At 46.2% G+C, this 22,589-nt stretch overlaps 2 protein-coding genes across 2 annotated transcripts in view; both read right to left on the reverse strand.

Annotated features, from left to right (window-relative positions):
* DEF6 (DEF6 guanine nucleotide exchange factor) overlaps positions 1 to 8,350 on the reverse strand; it is a 145,622-nt gene extending 137,272 nt beyond the window's left edge. The window contains exon 1 of the mRNA XM_073616013.1: positions 7,883 to 8,350. Coding sequence (XP_073472114.1) covers positions 7,883 to 7,978 — 96 coding nt within the window. The 5' untranslated portion in view covers positions 7,979 to 8,350. The remainder of the gene's footprint in view (positions 1 to 7,882) is intronic.
* Positions 8,351 to 17,955: 9,605 nt separating this feature from the next.
* LOC141127550 (paraneoplastic antigen Ma1 homolog) lies at positions 17,956 to 18,762 on the reverse strand. The gene has a single exon (XM_073614119.1). It carries the CDS (start codon positions 18,760 to 18,762, stop codon positions 17,956 to 17,958), a length of 807 nt encoding a protein of 268 aa, XP_073470220.1.
* Between the last annotated feature and the right edge of the window lie 3,827 nt (positions 18,763 to 22,589).

The following is a 22,589-nucleotide window of genomic DNA, read 5'->3' on the forward strand; positions in this document are numbered from 1 at the left end:
CTCCCAGGCAGCAAGGGGGCGGGGGAGGGGGGGAGGCCCACAGGCGCGTCAGTATACCCACCATCAATAATAACACAACCTGCTAATGAACCAATTGGGGACGATACAAGGAATGAAACAATTGAATAGATGGCAAATTAATATTAGTACAAAATTCAACAAAAATAGAACAGGGGAGACTAGACATAGGTCATTGAGTGCAGAGAGGATAATAAAACTGCACTGGTGGAGCAATACCGTGTGCTTCCATCCCTAATTATAATCAATAAGTGGAGGGGGCTGTTCTGAGGCTTTGTGAAACAAACGCGGTTACTCTTCCACCAAGGATTGATATCCCCATAATTCCAGCCATATACTGCTCTGCACGAATCTGCTGCTGGGACTTACCCTTTTTGGGGACCCTTGTGAGGGATCTCTCGAGCCTTGAGGATTTATCCTTTACTGGGTGATCTTCTTTTCAGTCTGGATATGTGTCTCCATTTCCGTTTAGCACCATCCTTGTAATTTTTTTTTTTAATAAATACCTGATTCCATGAATATAGTATTGAGCGTCTCCAACTATTGTCTCCTTCATGTTCCAAAGAAGGGATTTATCGTGAATCTCTTGAAACACGTCAGGGTTTAGGATAAGTACCAACCTTTCTGCCATTCCATGAGTGTTCGCAATTTTAAAACGTGACATGCTGGGTAACAGCATGTCACACTCGGCGTAACATCATCTTTCACATTATACAAAGTTGTTCGGGTGGAAGAACTAGTGATGGAGTGTTAGGCTGTCATGGCCTTGGAGGAAGTCCCCTTTCTGGGGGGGTGACCTTGGGCCTGGAGCTCAGGAGCTGGGAAGGAACCCCTCCATACAATGCTATCTGGGAGTGTCCTGAACAGGAGCAGGAAGAGGACAGCGGGGAGCATTGCCTAGGTGGGATCCATTTCGGGGTCGCTGAGTGACAGGCACAGTGAGAAGATCTGGGAGAGGCATGTCAGGAGTGGATGTAGAGCCAGAGGGAGAGACTGTGATGTCGCTGGTGTTTGAGTCAAGTTGCTGCAGCCAGGAGGGTTGGCAGGACTTGCACAGGACTTTCTGGGATCAGTAGTCCACCAAGATTCAGTTAACACAAAAGTACTTTTTTTCATCGCTATTGGTTGCTACACCAAAGGGGACTGCAGACCCCTGCCAGCAAATGGCGGATATTGAACAGTTGGGATTTACTCAGAGTTAGACTTAACCATGTGCTGTAACAGAAATCTAGGATTGCACGGTAGAGAAAGTGGAGTTGACTCAAGTGATGTGCTGGAGGAGTAAGGAGCTTTAGAGACTGCCAATATAGATCCAAAATCGTCTGTTTAATCTAACAAGTTCAATTATATGGGATGACAGGTGGAACTACTACACTCAGCGACCCCAAGGGGGCATCACTACATGTGAAATCCCTCGTGTATCTGCCAGTCTCTCTGCTTTCCTATTAAAAACTGACCACACTAAGCAGGAGAACACACAATGGTTAGTTCTCTAGCTTTGCTGGGAACTCCATGTGCTCTCCATTGATACGACTTGTCCTGATATGTGCTTGCTGCACAGCCATTCACTGGTAAGCTTAGTGGGCTGCTACTTCACCTCCCCCCAGCTCTTATGCAGCTAGTGATCACTTATGAATAAGGGAAAAAAAGGGTATTTATAATGTTTTTTCTTTTATTTATAGAAATATGACGCCCTTGACTTTCAGTGGGAATATCTGAATGATGCCTGCAGCTACAAGCATCATTCAGATATCCTCTTTTTCAGCCGGCGATTTTGTGCACCGCAAGAAGGATCATAGTGGCAGTTCAGATCATTCTTACAGGCGACGGGAAGGGATATCCCCCCTACCGCCGCCCTCCGGTGCTTCTCAGGGCTCTCCCATGCCATCGGGGACCCAGAAAAAGAATCGGCTGCCCCCGGATGACGATCATAGATATGTCCGGTGACCAGATTCTGGTCACCAGTCATCTCTATGACCGTCAGAGGCCCGGGCGCGACGTTATGACGTCACGTCCTGGCCGCGATTGTAAACAAAGCCGCGATCCGCGGCTAAAAAGCATGGGATCGTGATTTTTTTTTTTTATCTCATGCTTTCCAGCCTGGAGGAGAGATGTAGGGTCTTACTGACCCCGCATCTCTCCATAAAGAGGACCTGTCACACACCATTCCTATTACAAGGGATGTTTACATTCCTTGTAATAGAAATAAAAGTGCCCCTGTCCCCGGTAGCTCGCGCACAGAAGCGAATGTACACGTAAGTCCCGCCCACTTATGTAAACGCCGTTCAAACCACACATGTGAGGTATCGCCGTGTGCATAAGAGCGAGAGCAACAATTGTAGCACCAGACCTCTGTACCTCTAAACTGGTAACCTGTAAAAAATGTTAAAGCGTCGCCTATAGAGATTAAGTACCAACGTTTCTGCCATTCCATGAGTGTTTGCAATTTTAAAACGTGACATGTTGGGTATTTCCTCGGCGTAACATCATCTTTCACATTATACAAAAAAATTGGGCTAACTTTACTTTTTTGTTATTTTTTAAAAAACACGTTTGAAAAATAGTTGCGCAAATACCATGCGACATAAAAAGTTGCAAAGACCGCTATTTTATTCACTAGGGTGCCTGCTAAAAAAAAAATGTATATAATGTTTGGGGGTTCTGAGTAATTTTGTAATTTTTCAGAATAGGCCTGGCATGGAAGTGGTTAAACTGAATGGGTTGTTTTACAAGGTAACCGTTTACAATCACTTTAAGGAAATCCCTTGGGGACCCCCAGGCCTTTAGAACTAGTATCCCCATTGGAAAATTTCCCCTCTACTTTTCTGGGGACAACCCAAATATTGTGATTTTCTTTTACTTTCACTTTTAAAGTGGTTGTAAACCCACTTTGAAAGAAAAAAAAACTAACACCTGCAAGACAAATACATAATGAGCTAGTATGCATAGTATACTAGCTCATTATGTAATACTCAGCTGAGATCGAAGCCCTCGCTGTGGTGCCCGTACACAGCACCGGCCGGCGACATCATATCATTCCCGGGGGTTACTTCTGGGTATCGTGGCTCTGGCGTTGTGATTGGTCGGAGCCACAATGACGTCACTCCTGTGCATGTGCGCGGGAGCCGTCGGTAACGGCACACTCACTGAAGCAAACAGCACGTACGTGCCATTGCTTCAGTTTGCTTCAGTGCGCATGTGCCGATGACGTCGGCACATGCAAATACAGAGGATATCTCCTAAACGTGCAGGTTTAGGAGATATCCTGGGTAGCTACAGGTAAGCCTAATTATAGGCTTACCTGTAGCACAAAGTGGTCTGTAAGGGTTTACAACCACTTTAATGATAATGATAGTCAAGACAAACAGAGGGTGTATCACCCTTAGGGGGTCAACGACCGCAATAAAATCTGACAGTTGTTCTAATCCCTCTCCACTTATATTTTAGAGGAGTTGTAAAGACAGAAGGTTTTTTTATCTTAATGCATTCTATGCAATAAGTTAAAAAGCCTTCTGTGTGTGTAGCAGCCTCCCCAGCACCCCCTAATACTTACCTAAGCTCTCTCTCTGTACAGCGATGTCCATGAGTCCCTCGGCCATCCGGGACTCTCCCTCCTGATTGGCTGAGACACAGCAGCGGCGCCATTGGCTCCTGCCGTTGTTAATCAAAGTCAGTTAGCCAATCAGGAGAGAGAGGAGGCGGGGCCGAACGTCAGCTCTGTGTCTGAATGGACACACGGAGCTGCAGCTCGGCTCGGGTGCCCCCATAGCAATCTGCTTGCTGTGGGAGCACTCGACAGGAGGGAGGGACCGGGAGCAGCAAAGAAAGACCCCGAGAAGAGGAGGATCTGGGCTGCCCTGTGCAAAATCACTACACATAGGAGGTAAGTATAACATGTTTGTTATTTTTAAAAAAACAAACACGAGACTTTTCAATCACTTTAAGTCCCTACACTGCATAATTAACAAAAAAGAAAAGAGAAAGAAGATTTTAACCCATATGGCCAGTTTGAAGCCATACATGGTCATATGTCAGGAACAACAGTGGATGTGTCAGTTATTCATCAGAATTTGAGTTCCAATCTTAACCAACAGGTGTTAGTACCAATAAAAGTTTTCTTCCTTTTTTACCACTAGAAAAATACAGTACATACTGGACTATCGGTTGTAAACAGAAAATAATGATCATTTCCACCAATCAGAAAAGCTTGTCCCAGTTGTCATAAGACATGCTCAGAACACTCCCATTGCTTGTAGTTACTAGGCCATGTATGGCCACCTTTTAAGTGGTAGTAAACTCTTGGTTGGGGGGGGGGGGGGGGGGGGGGACTTTGGCCCTGCGAGGTAATGTCATATTATGTTAGTATGCATCATATACTAGCACATTATGAAAAACCTACCTAAAAACGAAGCCCTCTAGCTGTCAGCGTTGACAGAACTTCTACCTTCACCCGGTCTTCCTTCTGGGTTTGGCCACTTGAATGGCCTAGCCACGATGACATTCACTCCCACACACGCGCACAGGAGTCACAGTTTATGGCACAGACCTCTAAAGGAGCGGCACGGGTATACCGTCCCTTCAGAGCGCATGCGCCGGTGATGTCACCCGCTGCATCCAGTGTGAATATCTTCTAAACATGGCAAGTTTAGGAGATATTCGCTGTACCTACAGGTAAGCTGACCTGTAGGTACAAACGTCCAAATGGAGTTTACTACCACTTTAACCCTGGCCAAAATTTGCATAGTGGATAGCTCTGTTGCACACCTCCCACCCGACATCCTTCGACTTGAAAAATCAAAGCAGCTAGGTGAAGTTGTCAATTGAACAGTGTTTGTATCCATTTAGATGCAGCGGTGATCTGTGCTGGATGCGCGCAAAGTAGCAAATAGCTGCAGCCACCAGCGACCTGTCGTTATATATAGTGAACAGGGCTGGCAGCCGCACCTACCTGCTGAAAGTCACAGAAGGAATTGCTGCTTAAAATCGCACCGGCTCTAATCGCTGGTGTGAATGTAGCCTGATCGCGAACAATCAAGATTCAGCAGCATTTGTGCCAGTGATGGGGTGACACTCAGCTGCATCTGGCTACAAAGGAGCTCCTTAGGGACAGACAGGCAGCCTGTTTAGCGATCCTGCCTTTGGCGAGGATCAAATCTCCACAGGCACGTTTACCAGTGGCAGCTGGTGATCCATTTTTTTTTTGGGGGGGGGGTGCGGCAAACAAACCCCCTTTCCGCCCGCTCACCAGCCCCATTTGCAAGCCCACCAGCCCCGCACTTACCCTATCCAGCTCGCAGACGGCTTCCCCGGCTTCTCCTCCCAGATAATCTGGTCGCTTCTCCTCCCAGCCAATCCGGTCTCAGGACCCACTTCCCATCCTTATCCGTCGGGAGGAGAGGCATGAAGACAATAGCGAATGTTGATTCGCTTTTGTCACAAGCACTTGGGCTCAGGGCGCAGTGCTCTGTGCCCACGACCTCAAACTTTTTGAAGCCAATTAGAGCCTCTGGCTCTAATCATGCACTTCACAAAAAAAAACCCATAGAACTCAATGCATCCACTGCCCCGCATGGAGATTAAGGGGCCGGCGCCCCTTATGGACGAGCCGCCGCTAAGGATAACCACCATCAGACCTGTTTCAGGTAAATCCACCAAAACCAGTAAAAGAACTTGCCAAAGTTTACATAACTACTAATCCATTCTGGGTGGGCTGACCAATGTATACCTACAAGTTTAACCGGGTTCCCAGCCAACACCAATGGTGGCCATAGGTCCTTCGGGCAAATGACTAATTTCTTTCCTAAAGCTGGCCATACATTATACAATTTTCTTCTTCAATTTCCTTTAGATTTACCTTAAACTATGTAGTGGAAGGGCCTGCCTGATTGCATATAAAATTGAAAGTGTTTAGGTGTGACCTCATATTGTATGGTTTTGGTAAATCTAAAACAGTGGTCTCCAAACTGCGGCCCTTTGCTTTCTTTTATCTGGCCCTTGGGGCAGTGTTTCATATACTGACACCAACAAAGGGACATTGTTCCTCCCTATTATTATTATTAAACAGGATTTATATAGCGCCAACAGTTTGCGCAGCGCTATACAACATGAGCTCATTAGAGCTTACAATCTAGAGGGGAGGGTTAAGTGGAAACAAAAAGTAATAACTGCGGGGGGTGAGCTGATGGAGAAAATGAAAATACAGTTGTTAGGTGTGGGTACGATAGGCTTCTCTGAAGAGAAAGGTTTTCAGGGATCATCTAAAAGCTAACAGAGTAGGAGATAAGCGGACAGATTGGGGTAAGGCATTCCATAGGAATGGAGAGGCTTTGGAAAAGTCCTGGAGGTGAGCATGGGAGGAGGTGACGAGGGAGCTAGAGAGCAGAAGGTCTTGAGACGAATGAAGAGAACGGGTAGGTTGGTATTTAGATACCTATGATACCAAAAATAGGGGTCCATTCCTCCCAATGACACCAATGATGGGGCACAATTCCTTCCAATGACACCAACGATGGGGCACAATTCCTCCCAATGACACCAACGATGGGGCAAAGTTCCTCTCACTGAGACCAACGATGGGGCACAGTTCCTCTCATTGACACCAACGATGGGGCATAGTTCCGCTCACTGACACCAAGGATGGGGCACAGTTCCTCTCACTGACACCAAGGATGGGGCACAGTTCCTCTCACTGACACCAACGATGGGGCACAGTTCCTCTCACTGACACCAAGGATGGGGCACAGTTCCTCTCACTGACACCAACGATGGGGCACAGTTCCTCTCACTGACACCAAGGATGGGGCACAGTTCCTCTCACTGACACCAACGATGGGGCACAGTTCCTCTCACTGACACCAACGATGGGGCACAGTTCCTCTCACTGACACCAACGATGGGGCACAGTTCCTCTCACTGACACCAACGATGGGGCACAGTTCCTCTCACTGACCCAACGATGGGGCACAGTTCCTCTCACTGACACCAACGATGGGGCACAGTTCCTCTCACTGACACCAACGATGGGGCACAGTTCCTCTCACTGACACCAACGATGGGGCACAGTTCCTCTCACTGACACCAACGATGGGGCACAGTTCCTCTCACTGACACCAACGATGGGGCACAGTTCCTCTCACTGACACCAACGATGGGGCACAGTTCCTCTCACTGACACCAACGATGGGGCATTGTTTACTCCAACTGATGCTTTTTCTACTCCCGATGTCACAGTCCGGCCCCTCTAAAGTCAGAAGGATGGTAAACTGGCCCTTTGTATAGAGAGTTTGGAGACCCCTGATCTAAAGGAAAGTTGTAGAAGAAATTTGTATAATGTATGGCCAGCCTAATCATTGTCTTCTGATTGGAATAATCCAGCTATAGTCAACAACCCAATCGATTGATGTGCCACACGCAGAGAAGTGGATTTCATTGGCTAGTTAAGATAAGATGGTAAATTAGCAATAATGTCTCTGATTCCACCATGTCATCTCATAATCTGATGATTTCAAATACAATCGCATTCACGAACAGTGTCTTTGTGCTGCCGATGGATGCAAAATGATCAATAATTGCCCTGGCCAATCCAGATTGAGTGTAAATTGATTGAAAGGGAAGTTATGGCTATTTGATTTTTTTTTTTTTTGCAGATTCAGTTAAAATCTGCAATACGATCGAAGCATTAAATGGCCCCCATAAGGAAGAAAAACGACGACAACCACTGCTATACGTATGGAAAGTTATAAAAAAAAGCTGAATTGATGAGTCAAGTGTTTTTCTCAGCCAGTTCCTGAAATCTATGAGTGTGATTAGGAAAGGTGTACAGACATAAGACATGGCAGTCTGAGGAGTAGAGGAATGCACTTACCTTGAGCTGGGACTTGGACACTTTGCCGCTCTTCTCGGTGTCGAGTGAAGTGAAGGCATACCACACGGACTTCAGCAGCTCGTTCCTCAGAGACATCCTGTGTCTTCACACCTGACTACACACAAATAACTCGACTCCGAGTCCGCTCTACACACCCGGACACACAGCTGTGCTCAGCACACAAGCCTTCCATTCACTCCGCAAACATCTGCCATGAATACTCTTCTCTCTAAACTTTACCTAGGGATACAGTCACCCCCCTCACACCAGTCCAGTGTCCTCTATACAGCCCTCAGACACCCCGTCACACCCGGCTACACTGCACTCTCTGTTCTGTTCAATGGCGCGCTCCGCTACACTCTCTACAAGACGCTCTGCTGTACAGGAGACCGCAGACACAGGCACACTCACATCATCACTCTCCGAGCACAGACACTGCTACATCCACCACTTCCTGCTGCTGACAAAGCCACCCAGTCACACACCAAATGTGAGCAGCCACTGGGCATGGTGACATCATGTATATACCTTACCAAAACCATAGAAAGGGGCTATACTGTATACCACACCATGGAAAGGGGGGGGTATACGTGATATGCAGCATACTACACCATAGAAAGGGGGTATATAGGTGATATACTGTATACCACACCATATAAAGGGGTATATAGGTGATATACTGTATACCATACCATAGAAAAGGGGTAGGTGATATACTGTATACCACACCATGGGAAGGGGGGATATAAGTGATATGCAGTATACCACACCATAGAAAGGGGGTATCTAGGTGATATACTGTATACAACACCATAGAAAGGGGGTATATAGGTGATATACTGTATACCATACCATAGAAAAGGGGTAGGTGATATACTGTATACCACACCATAGAAAGGGGGTATCTAGGTGATATACTGTATACAACACCATAGAAAGGGGTATATAGGTGATATACTGTATACCATACCATAGAAAAGGGGTAGGTGATATACTGTATACCACACCATAGAAAGGGGTATATAGGTGATATACTGTATACCATACCATAGAAAGGGGGTATATAGGCGATATACTGTATACCACACCATAGAAAGGGGGTATCTAGGTGATATGCAGTATACCACACCATAGAAAGGGGGTATATAGGTGATATACTGTATACCACACCATAGAAAGGGGGTATATAGGTGATATACTGTATACCATACCATAGAAAGGGGGTTTATAGGCGATATACTGTATACCACACCATAAAAAGGGGGTATCTAGGTGATATGCAGTATACCACACCATAGAAAGGGGGTATATAGGTGATATACTGTATACCACACCATAGAAAGGGGGTATATAGGTGATATACTGTATACCACACCATAGAAAGGGGGTATATAGGTGATATACTGTATACCATACCATAGAAAGGGGGTTTATAGGCGATATACTGTATACCACACCATAAAAAGGGGGTATCTAGGTGATATGCAGTATACCACACCATAGAAAGGGGGTATATAGGTGATATACTGTATACCACACCATAGAAAGGGGGTATATAGGTGATATACTGTATACCATACCATAGAAAAGAGGTAGGTGATATACTGTATACCACACCATAGAAAGGGGTATATAGGTGATATACTGTATACCATGCCATAGAAAAGGGGTATATAGGTGATATACTGTATACCACAGAATAGAAAGGGGGTATATAGGTGATATACTGTATACCATACCATAGAAAGGGAGCATATAAGTGATATACTGTATACCACACCATAGAAAGGGGGTATCTAGGTGATATACTGTATACCATACCACAGAAAGGGGGATATACCTTATCCAGGTGATATACTGTATACCATACCATAGAAAGGGGGATATATACCTTATATAGGTGATACACTGTATATGTATACCATACCATAGAAAAGGGGGATATATGCCTTATATAGGTGATATACTCAAAATTATACCATAGAAAAGGTGTAAATACCTTATACTGTATAGGTGATATACTGTATACCATACCATAGAAAGGGGTTATATACTGTATACCACACCATAGAAAGGGGGTATATACCTTATATACTGTATACCATACCATACCATAGAAATGGGTATCTAGGTGATATACTGTATACCATACAAGGGGGAATATACACCTTATCTAGGTGATATACTGCATACCATACCATAGAAAGGGGAATATATGCCTTATATAGGTGATATAATGTATACCATACCATAGAAAGGGGGTATATGCCCTATATAGGTTATATACTGTATAGCATACCATAGAAAGGGGGATATATGCCTTATATAGATTATATACTCTATATCATACATAGAAAGGTGTATATACGTGATATACTGTATACCATACCATATAAAGGGGGTATATAGGTGATATACTGCTTACCATAGAAAGGGGGATTTATAGATGATATACTGTATACCATACCATTGAAAGAGGGTATATACATGTAGCGCCGGTAGATTTCTAATCTAACGCTTATATGTAAATTTAGTGGGTCATCTGTTCTGTACATAGTTCAAAGTTAATCTATAGCTAAATTAGCCTCTGTTCCACAATTGGCTGTGTTGCGTGCAGTTCCACACTGTTGCCTGTAGTTATCATCATAGGTCAGTGTTGGAAAGCAACAAGCTGAAGTATATTGAGTGCCCTTCTTTCTCGGAGGCAACTCGGCAGAGGTGGTCCGCTGCCGTGCATTCTGGGAGAGGGTATTTATGGACAGACGCCATGTGCGAGGAGTTCAGTTCTACCTCGTGGCCCTCCAGGCTGGAGGTCTGCGACTCTGCAGCCGTGCAAGTAGGCCCAGAAGCCTGTCTGGGGCCTACTACTGCTGGGATGGTCCTGTGCTGTCTGTCCTGCGGGAAGAAACCGAACAGTTAAGACCCAGGGGAAGACCCATCTTGGAAGGGACCATGCTTGAAGGCTGGCTAGAGAGGGGCCTGGTGACTCGATTGGAGGACACATCTTATATCTAACCTACCGCACAAGTACTGCCGAGTCGGCTTAAAGGTTCTGGTACTGTGTTGCTGTTCATCCAAAACTACTACATCCTGTGGCAGAGGACTGTACAGTTACATCGCTCTTCTAAAGTCTGTGGCAGAGACTTTTCTTTTGTTCGTGTTACACTCCGGCTGCTAGGTTAGTGAGAGAGACCTATCCGGGTAGGCAAAGATTTAATCTTGGACTGAAGGTATATTTGTCCCCGAGATTTCAAATTCCTCAGTTTCCTAAGGAAAAGGTATTTGAACTTTCCTGCAATTCTTCTTCTACCTCTTTACTGCTACTTCAAGTTATTTCTCATTAAAGCATTGGAAAAGTACTAAAGTGACTGGTGCCTACATTGTCAGATACAAAGCTCAACATGGACTCTAAGTTCTAGTATTGGTGAAACTACGGGTAACAGCCCGATTTAAATCAGCAGCTCCTTCGGGGGTTAGTGCTACATACACCTTATATACGAGATAGATATACTGCAAACTATACCATAGAAAGGGGGTATATACCTTATATAGGTAATATACTGTAATATACTGTATACCACACCATAGAAAGGGGATATAAACCTTATATAGGAGATATACTGTGAAGCACTGACCCCCTAAGGAGCTGCTGATATTTTTGATCTGGGCCTGTACTCTGCCTTACCACCCCCAATGACTTGACTCAGCCCCTTGACACAACTGTGGTGCAGTGTTAGTGTGGAGCTAATGACAGGAATAACCTCACAATGTACAGTATAATAACAGTATGACTTTTGTTATTACCTGGGTATCCGATGTTCCACCTGTTGGAAAAGGAACAATACTCCACACAAGTTGTACTTAACCATGAAACGCAACCTTTACTGGAATCAATATGAAAGAAGTATTACAATACTGGTACTGCCACACCAACGTAGTGCAACAGCCCAGTGAATATACACAATAAGTTGTCCACATAAAATGGTATTAAATGATCTCGGGAAGTGCGTCTCCAAGTGGGACTAATGCCAGAATGGGAAATACCTCCACTCTGGGCACATTCCCACTCCCAGTTCACGCTTGCAACTACAAGAAGACAATGTTATATAGCACAAGAACAATCCCTAGGGAGCTCCCCCTGCTTTAGGGTGTGAACTCTCTATTAATCACAACTAGAATGCAAGGCCTTGCAATGGAATAGGAAGTCCTTGCTCTGTCTTCTGTCTTCTGCTAGCAATTATGAATTATAATTTGTAATCCAGCGGTTAAATACACCAAGATTAAACAAAGTAGATGATGAAGGTATATTCTTGTAGTGTGGCAACCCGTAACTGTCTCTGAAGCAACCAACTCTGTGTAACACAGTGCTAATATTGCGGTGAAGGGTAGGCTTGAGGCCTACTTGAACTCAGTCTCTAGTTCCCTCAATTCTCCTGTGTGGGACTACAGGTCCCAGCACACTGTGTTACAGAATCAGGTGTGCAATAGTGCTTTAGGAAAACTTTGGGCATCAGCCCTCTCACCCGACCAGGTCCGTGCAGCAGGACAGTTCCCTCTGGTGTACTGGGTCCCGTCCCTCCCCGGCCCGCACCGCCGCACCACTCCGCTCCGCAAGACAGACCGAAACCCTCCGATGACTCCGACTGTCGGCCCGGATCCCCCTCAGCGCTGTCCCAGTGTCTCTCCAGCCTGCTGGTGCAAAGCAAAGTCGCCGGTCGCGCCGCTCCTGGTAGACGCAGGCCGTGTTCCGCGGAACACCTCTGCACAGGTCCTCACAGGCAGGCCATGCGTCCAAAAAGAGACTAAGATGGCCGTGCGGAGCCTTTTTATAGCCTACCCAGCATGCAATTCCGTACTGAGTCCTGCTGGGTAAATCACACAGCATGCTGGGTAGGTGGGTAGTTGTGGAAAGTAAATAAAAGTTACTTCCTCTGATGTTCTTCAAAGAGTAAAAAACAAATAAAGTCCATTCACCAATTTGGCCACTAGATGGTGCCACATATTAAAATATAACACTGTTCATAAGTTAACATTGTACTACATCAATAAGCAAAAATGCTGGCGCTACACACTCCCCCTGCTTTAAGGTTTGGTCCCCAAAGATGTCCAAAATCTTAGCCCTATTGCACATTTTTGCTTCTAATCGGTTGCATAAGACCGACAGAGGAGCCTCCCACCAATTCTCATATGATGAGGAGCTGCTCTGTGCACATACAGTTGAAATTATAGAATCTGATACAGGTGTGTCAAGGGATGAGTTGGAGTTATGTCTCTCCGAACGAACAGTAGAAGGACCAGGCACTTCAGCATTTCTCTTGCAGGTGACTTGAGTCGCTTCAGAACATTCGCCCAGTGTATTATATGTTAGTCTTTTTGGGGGTCGTATGTCTCTCTTCGTTCTCTGTGTTTTTGGCATGGTCACCACTTCTGGGTAAGTATTGCTTTCCTCCACTTCCGACTCTTGCATATCATTCCCAGTGGGAGACAAGTTTTCCTCAGAGTGTCCAGACAGTGGCACGAATTCTGGGGCGTCAGGTCTAAGAGTCCCACTATCTCTACTTCTTGGTTGAGGTGAAACACTCACTTCAGCTTCTGGTGTTTCAGATGACCATAGCCAACTTATTTCTATCCCTCCTTCTGCCTCAGCTTCTGGTGCTTCAGACTGAAATCTAGTTACTGGTCGATGCGCAGCAGTAGACGTAGAAGGTAGATCTTCTTCTAGATTTATTTGGACTGCTTCTGTGAGAGGTAGGAGGTGGTTCCTATGCCAGGTCTTTAATGGTCCAGTATTCCCTTCCGGCCTGATCTCATAAACTGGAAGTCCTGGAAGTTGTCTGCATATCACATATGGCTGTGACCTCCAGCGATCAGCTATTTGTGCTTGCCTGGGATGCCCAGATTTCTTAGTAGGACTCGGTCACCGGGTTGTAGGTCCTGAACCCGTAGTTTTAAGTCAAAGTTCCTTTTGTTCCTATTTCCTCTGATGTCTGATGTGGCTTAGGCCTTCTCATAGGCTGTCTTCAAACTCTTCCTCAACCTGTCTACATATCCTCGATGAGAGGTCTCTGAAGTGTGATCCAAGGAAGTTCCAAAGGCTAAGTCTATCGGTAGCCTGGCCACTCGCCCAAACATTAAAGTTTAGTAAGGGCTCCAATGCGATTTCTGTTCAGAGGTCAAGGTCCCCAGCATGTTGAGAAGCGTTCTGTTAAACCTCTCGGGTTGAGGGTCTCCTTGTGGGTGATAGGGAGTAGTTCTGGACTTCTGGATACCTAGTAGATCCAACAGTCTTTTAATCAAAGTACTATCAAAATCCCTCCCTTGGTCTGAATGGATCCGTTGAGGTAAACCATAATGGACGAAGAACTTTTCCACCAGAATCTTTGCCACCATGGCTGCTTGTTGATCTTTGGTGGGAAATGCTTGAGCATAACGGGTGAAGTGATCGGTGACTACTAAAATGTTTCCTTGTCCACTCAGGTCAGACTCTAAACACAAGAAGTCTATGCAGATTAGATCCATTGGCCCTTGGCTTTCTAAGTGACCCATTGGGGCAGCTCGCTGGGGTAAGGTCTTCCGCTGTAATGCACCTGAGGCAGGAATGACAGTAGCTCTCCACTTCAGTCCTCAGATAGGGCCAGTAGAACCTGTCCCTTACTAGCTGTAGAGTCCTTTCTGATCCCAGATGGCCATGGTGATCATGCAAGGCGATCAGTACCTTTTCTCTGTGTTTCTTTGGCAGAAACAATTGCCACTTCTCTTCAGGATCTTCAGAGGGGCCCCTTCGGTAGACCACCCCTTGTTGCAACTGCAACCGATCCCACTCTTTGTGTAGTAGGCGAGCTTCTTTCTGAGTGCTTTTTAGGAGTATATCTGGGCATTGACTCTATAAAGCTTTCAATACCAGGCTGCAGAGTGAATCCTCCTGTTGGTCTCTTCGGAGGTCTTTTCTAGTTAACTTGGGTAAACCCTCCTCTGTAAGTTGAGCAACATTACAGTAGCATTTAGGCACTCCTGCGGCTGACACTCCGACCTCTTCAGCTCTGGCTCCTCCTTTTCTTTGCTGTTCTGCCCCTTCACAGAGAGCTCTTACTCCTTCAGGGGTAAGCTGGGTCCAGTCTTCTGAGTGGCCCTGGGAACAGTGAGGTCTTCTTGACAATGCATCTGCATCTCTGTTACCAGCTCCTGGTCTATACTTCAGGCTGAAGGTAAATGCTGAGAGAGCAGCCAACCACCTGTGGCCAGTGGCATCCAGCTTTGCGGTGGTGAGCAAGTAGGTGAGGGGGTTGTTGTCCATCTTGACCACGAACTCCGCACCATACAGATAATCTTTCAGCTAGTCCACCACAGCCCACTTCAATGCCAGAAACTCAAGCTTGTGAGTGGGGTAGTTCCTTTCAGCAGGGATTAAACCTCGGCTCACATAGGCAATAGGTCTTAGATGCCCGTCATGTTCTTGGTAGAGCACTCCACCTAACACCGTCTCGGCTGGCATCCACATGCAGTTCGTAGGGTTTGGTAGGGTCTGCATAAGCTAAAACCGGAGCAGTGGTAAGACTCCACTTTAGCTGTCTGAAGGTTTCTTCACATTGCTGGGTTCACTGGTCTTGAATGGACTCTTTCTTCTGCCTGGGTCCCTCCTTCGGTCTACCAGGTCTATCTGAATCTAGGCCAGCTTCCTCCTGGTTCTTCAATAGCTCAGTGAGTGGATGAGCTATTTTGGCAAACCCTTCTACAAACCTCCGATAGTATGAACAAAAGAAGGATCTAAGCTCAGTCACATTTGTGGGTCTGGGCTAAGAGGTGACAGCTTCTAGCTTCTTGGAGTCTGTTGCCACTCCTTCTGCGGACACGATGTGTCCTAGGTAGTTTACTGAGGGCTGGTAGAACTGGCACTTTTCCATTGAGAGTTTCAGGCCTTCGTCATGAAGTCTCTTCAGGACTTTCTTCAGGCGCTCTTTGTGTTCTTCTAGTGTTCGGCCAAACACTATGATATCATCCAAGTACACCAGCACCTCAATCAAATTCATGTTGCCCACAGTCTTCTCCATCAATCTCTGGAAAGTTGCCGGAGTCCCAGACAGGCCTTGTGGCATGCGATTGAACTCAAAGAATCCCACAGGGGTAATGAAAGCGGTCTTCTCCCTATCTTCAGGGCACATGGGGATCTGGTAATATCCACTTTTTAGATCCAGTACGCTGAACCACTTCGCCCCTGACAGGCTCTGTAAGGCATCTTCTATCTGAGGTGTAGTGTATTGGTCAGGAATGGTCCTTCGGTTCAGTGTCCCGTAGTCAATACACAACCGTAATAACCCATTCATCTTTCTGACTACCACTATTGGGGAGGCATATGGACTCCGGGACTCTCTGATAATCCCTGTCCTCTTCAGCTCAGCCAGCTGTTCTCTCAGATCTTCCAGATCTCCCAGTGGAATCCGTCTGACCCTCTCTCGGAAGGGTTTGTCTTCTTCCAGCCGAATTTTGTGTTCAGCACTATTTGCAAACCCCACGTCAAACTCACTTTTTGAGAAAGCAGCCTTCCATCTCAGGAGCTGGTTCTTTGCTCTCTCCATCCAGGCAGGTGAAAGAGGCATGTTCTTTGGGTAGAACTCTTCCAGGGGAATCTCTCCGTCTTGTTCTCCCATTATACCACACGGCGAGACTGGGGTTGCTTGACTGACCTGTCCCAGCAGCACTCTGGCAGGTACCTTCACAGGCAAGGCTGTTGTGTTGCAAACACTGACTGAGATTCTTCCTTTACTTCTCTTCAGCGCCTTGGTTGACAACACTTCAGGGATAACTTCCAGGCCCTTATCTTCTTTCTGCCTGTCCGTCTCAAGGACGATGAAGGGACCAGGCTGTCTCCAACTCAGCTTGATAGAGGCTTTTAGGCAGACTACCTCACCCGGTTGCACCAGCTTTTCACTCTTGACCAGACGCCAGACTTTTCCCACTCCTTCTGGTGGGGCCTTCTGTTCCTGTACAAGATTCTGGTACACCTGTGTTAACATGGGGTGCACACTCTTGGCTGGGGTGCTCTTCTCCTGCAATAGTGGTGTGAGCAGTCTTCGTACCAGATAAGTGTTGGTCCCAATAATAAGGGAACTTCTATCAGCCCCTGGAGGGCGAGGACACACCACTGCCAAGGTTTTAAAGGTTTCGGCCCTGTCCTGCCACACTTGGGTCGAAGGTAAGTTTGATGGGTAGGTAGCCATCATAGGGGAAGTTCTGGGTGCCTATACCCCATATCTCCAGCTCTTCCAGCTTCTGCAATGGGAGATGTTTGAGATATTTCTCGTAAAAGTCTCTGTATAACAGAGTCACTTGAGCTCCAGTATCCAAAAGAGCTTTAGTGTAAATTCCCTCTACTTGGATGGGGACAATTGGAGAAGGCCCCACTAGCTTGGGAGGAAATCCATGAGTTTTGGCATGTTTGCCCCGTTTGGTGGCTTGTACCTTCATGGTTTGTTTACATGGAATTTCCTTTCTTGATTTCAGCTTAACTGTGGCCATGGGGGCCTGGTGTGTACAGGTGGGTTTGGAGTTGACTGCTGTGACAGGGCACCCAGTTGATTCCTTCACTGGGGCCCTCTGAAGTTTTCCGCCGGCCGTTGGTTTTTTGTTTCTGCTTTTTGGGCTTGGGCATACCCGCCTGTAATGTCCAACCCCTCCACACTTGAAACAGAACTTGTGCTTTTCCGCAACTGTGGGGCTTAACAGTTCTTTGGGTGCTTGAACTCCTCCATCAGGTGGAATGGTGTGCTTGGCGGTCAACAGAGCCATCATCTCCATCAACTGTGCCACCTGTGTCTAAAGAAGTTCGATCTAAGGGTCGCCATTAGTTGCACTTGCCGTCCTAACTCCAACGACTGATTTTGGCCTTTGGATCTTTTCTTTCTTTTTCTCAAGGATGGCTTCTTCTTCCCGCACAATTCGGATCAGGTCCGGGTACCTCAGGATGCCACCATCTTGACGGGTTCTTAAAAGGAGCATTATGGGGTCCAATGGCTGAGCACCCCTCAGGATTTGCTTGGCTCGGACTTCGTCCACCTTTCGAGGGTCTAGTCCCTTTTTCAGCAAATATGGTGTATGATCTTGTCCAAACGCCTCATGTACTCTGACAGCTTCTCTCCCTCACTTTGATAAGTGTGTTCCAGCTGGTAGATCAGGTCGGAAACCTTCTCTGTTCGCCCAAACACATCCTGTAGGATGTCTAAGTAGTCCTGAGCTACGCAGTCTCGCTTACTGAGCTTCAAGTTCCGGATAGCTTCTGAAGCAGGTCCTTTTAAGCTCTCTGCAATCCTCTGTTTCTTGTGCGCCTCTGGGACGTCCCATTCATCTAAGGCTTGGGTGGTTTGCTCCAACCACTCCTCAAAGTTGCCTTCCTCTGGGGGTACAGGCTGTCTTCCAAAGGAAATGTTGAGTTTATGGTATGCATTTCCAGGGTATGTGGGGTTGTCCTTCTGACATTTTGCCACAAAGTTCCCTAAGGCTGTAAAGAGCTCTGGTTCAACTATGGTCAGACGTGACCGGGTGGGAACTTTTGCCTTGACTGATTTCACTTGTGTGGAGCTGGAAGGGCTCCCACCTGGCCTCTCCAGGTGTGTCAGGCAGAATTTGGCTCTGTCAGACAGTTTCACACTGTTACCTTGGAAGTTTTCAGGGACACCCCTCCTCCACTCTAGTAGTGCATAAGTGCGAGAGGTCCCATAGTCTGGTCTCACAGCAATCACCCAGGCCTTTCTATCTGGGGACAATGCCTGCACAACTTCTTTTACATGTTTTTCTTCCCAGTCTTCCCCTGGGAGTTCAATTGCTACGCTGGCTTCTGAGCGAGCACCTTCTGCTTCGCACCACTGGACCACTGTGATGGGGTCCATACTGGCGCTAAGGGGTGGGTTTGCTTGCAGAGTAACAGATATCCCGGACGAGCCCCCATGTGAAGCACTGACCCCCAAAGGAGCTGCTGATATTTTTGATCTGGGCCTGTACTCTGCCTTACCACCCCCAATGACTTGACTCAGCCCCTTGACACAACTGTGGTGCAGTGTTACTGTGGAGCTAATGACAGGAATAACCTCACAATGTACAGTATAATAACAGTATACCTTTGTTATTACCTGGGTATCCAATTATGAATTATAATTTGTAATCCGGCTGTTAAATACACCAAGATTAAATAAAGTAGATGATGAAGGTATATTCTTGTAGTATAGCAACCCGTAACTGTCTCTGAAGCAACCAACTCCATGTAACACAGTGCTAATATTGCGGTGAAGGGTAGGCTTGAGGCCTACTTGAACTCAGTGTCTAGTTCCCTCAACTCTCCTGTGTGGGACTACAGGTCCCAGCACACTGTGTTACAGAATCAGGTGTGCAATAGTGCTTTAGGAAAACTTTGGGCAACAGCCCTCCCACCCGACCAGGTCCATGCAGCAGGACAGCTCCCTCCGGTGTACTGGGTCCCCCCCCAGCCGGCGCCGCCGCACCACTCCTCTCCGCAAGACAGACTGGAACCCTCCAATGACTCAGACCGTCAGCCCGGATCCCCCTCAGCGCTGTCCCAGTGTCTCTCCAGCCCGCTGGTGCAAAGCAAAGTCACCGGTCGCGCCGCTCCCGGTAGGCGCAGGCCGCGTTCCGCGGAACACCTCTGCACAGGTCCTCACAGGCAGGCCATGCATCAAAAAGAGACTAAGAAGGCCGTGCGGAGCCTTTTTATAGCCTACCCAGCATGCAATTCCGTACTGAGTCCTGCTGGGTAAATCACACAGCATGCTGGGTAGGTGGGTAGTTGTGGAAAGTAAATAAAAGTCACTTCCTCTGATGTTCTTCAAAGATTAAAAAACAAATAAAGTCGATTCACCAATTTGGCCACTAGATGGTGCCACATATTAAAATATAACACTGTTCATAACATTGTACTACATCAATAAGCAAAAATGCTGGCGCTACAACTGTATACCATAGAAAGGTGATATACAGTATACCACACCATAGAAATATTATGGAAAATTGTTATCAAATACCATAATTTTCCTTTCCTGGCCTATCCTCACGTCAGAACACAATGGGTTAAAGCCTCATCTGGCACCCACCTGGCATTACATTAATTAAGAAAAAAAATGAACTTAAATGATTTTAGCAATGGCTGCAATATAACAAAGAGTGAAAAATTTAAGGGGGTCTGAATACTTTCCGTCCCCACTGTATATGTTTCATCCCAAACTTTGCAGAACTTGCTGACTGCACACCTCGCTTGTAAAGTTGAATGAAGGGCTAGCCATCTCTCATATACTCTTCACTGACATCCTGGCATAACTGCCCCAAAGGCTGCCACCCTCAGTTCGAAGGAGCTTGCCCCTGTTCCTGAGCAGAAAGGCCCACTTCCTGCATGCCAATCTAATCACCCTGGTGAACCAATAGAAGATGACTCAAGAACCTGACGAAATGAAAAGGATTGTCCACTTTCCTCATGTCTTTGATCTTTGCATGTACACTGTTAGCAACTTGTGTAAGGACCTGAAGTCTTCTTGCTGTATACTCAGTAACTCCATGTGAATGCTTGGAGGGACTGCCCCCAGGTTTTCCTAGAAACTGGATATCACTTGGAGATGGACGTAGTATCACTAAAAAAGACACAAAAAGGATCTTTGCAGGAAAGTGCCGCAACCTCCAACATCCTTCTATCTGAAGCAACTGCTGTCAGAAGAACTAGTTTTACCACTAGGGACCGCAATAGAAATTAAGCTATTGGAACAAAGGATGCCTGTATGAGTGCTTTCAGAACCAAGCCTAGGTCCATGAAGGGAACAAGAATTTCCTTGGTGGTCATATATGGATTACGGCCTGCATGAAGCATTTATTCAATGGAGTTGTATGCCAGACCAACCTCAAGCGCCGATTGTAAAAATGTCTAAAGCTGGGGACACAGGAAAGAAAACTTTGCTGAGTAAACAGAACAAACTTCCTTCATATCCTCATACATTGCGTTCATGGTCTTGCAGTCTTTGTCAAGGTCTGAACCATCTCGGATGAGCCTCCCTGCATCTCTAGTCCGGTCGATTCAATAACCAGGCTATTAAGAGTCTCACTGGATTGGGGTGCTGCCATTAATGTTGGCATAAAAGATCTTGTTTGACCGTAAACAGGATTGGAGGTGCTGAATGACAACCAAGGCCTCTTCGGCAGATAGAAAGCACCTGTATGGCATAAACGTGTTCTGTCCAAATCTTTATAATCAAGGACACTGGAGGAAGACAAACACCAGTGGAAAAAAAACTATGGCACTATGAATCCACCTATCACTTTATCTTTGTAGATTGTTAAAAATACCGGAAGCTATGTGTTCAGAGGACTCTCTATGAGAACTGCAGCTGGAATGTACCATAGAGCCAATACTAGCTGAGGTACTTATTGATGGAAAATAATTTGCCTAACTGATCCGTTAGTGGATCCTGGTTTCCGGGTAAGTAGACTGCCTTTAACTGCCTGTAAGCAGGTCTCCGTCTAGCAAAAAGTTTATGTTACGAAAAGTAACAGGAAAAGACAAACACTTGGTGCCCCCTTGGTGGGCAATGTAAGCTACTGCTGTCTTTTTGTCAATCATCAACTTTACTCGGGCCCCTTGGAGAAAGATCCTGAAAGGCTTGCAATGCTAGAAAAAAACTGTCTTATATTTAATTCAGTCAGAGCATCTGCATTCCACTAGGCTCCAATGGGCTTGCACTTGTCTCTTTAGACTGGAGGCAGATTGGCATCTGACGTCAGAATTATTCCTGGGCTGAGAGGCACACCACAAAAGAGGCACACTGGTGTCCAAAACTCCAGTTCTTGCTAATTTGTGCAGACACTGACTTTCTGATCCATAGGCAGCCCATTCTATTAACAGAGGAAGGGAAATTGAAAAGCCCCCCCATGTGCCACCTGGCCCAAGGCAGCACTGGAATGGCTGCTGTAAAATGTCCCAATGGGGACAATGCAATCCCTCGCTAACATAAATGTTGTCTCCATGACTCTTCATACGCAGATTTTCATTTGCCGTTTTGGAAGACCTCTTGACATATTTGGGTATGAAAAATTACTCCAAGATCCTTGATAGCTTAAGAAGGGGTAACTGCTTTTCCTGTTTGTTCACTAGTTGTCTGAACTTGGAAAAGAATTTCTATGACAAGGTTATGATGCTTTGCCAGCTCCTGGCTTATACCTGCGACAATCAAAACATTGTCTAAGTAATGGCAGGGCCTTACCCTCAAAGACGAATTACTGCCCCTACTGCCTTCAAAATGTTCAAAAAGTTTCTTGGTGCCGTGCCAAATTTTAAAAATGGCAAACATCTAAACTAGAAGTGACAGCCAGTCACTGCTAATCTCAGATGTCTCTGGTGTTACACACTGATTGGTATATGGAAGAATACGTCCGGCAGGTGGATTGACTCTAACTGGTCCTCATGCTGAACTATCGCCATGACTGTTTGCATGGACTCGATCTTGAACCTTTTGTTGTGTATGTACCCATTCGATTTTCTCAAACCCAGACAGTAGGGAAAGCTCCTGAAGCTTTGGGTACTAGAAAGAATGGGGAGAAACCCCCAGATTTGTTCTTTTAATGGCACCAGCACTATGGACTTGTTGCAGTATAATTCTTATATGTAATCTTGCAGTAATTTTTTCTTCTTGAGATCTGTTGGTCATGAATGAAAGGATTTGGT

This window comes from Aquarana catesbeiana, linkage group LG02 (assembly GCF_042186555.1).
Source record: "Aquarana catesbeiana isolate 2022-GZ linkage group LG02, ASM4218655v1, whole genome shotgun sequence".
NCBI lineage: Eukaryota > Metazoa > Chordata > Amphibia > Anura > Ranidae > Aquarana > Aquarana catesbeiana.

Excerpts from the sequence above, each read along its gene's own strand:
- LOC141127550 (XM_073614119.1), bottom strand. The coding sequence starts at position 18,762 with ATGGACCCCATCACAGTGGTCCAGTGGTGCGAAGCAGAAGGTGCTCGC.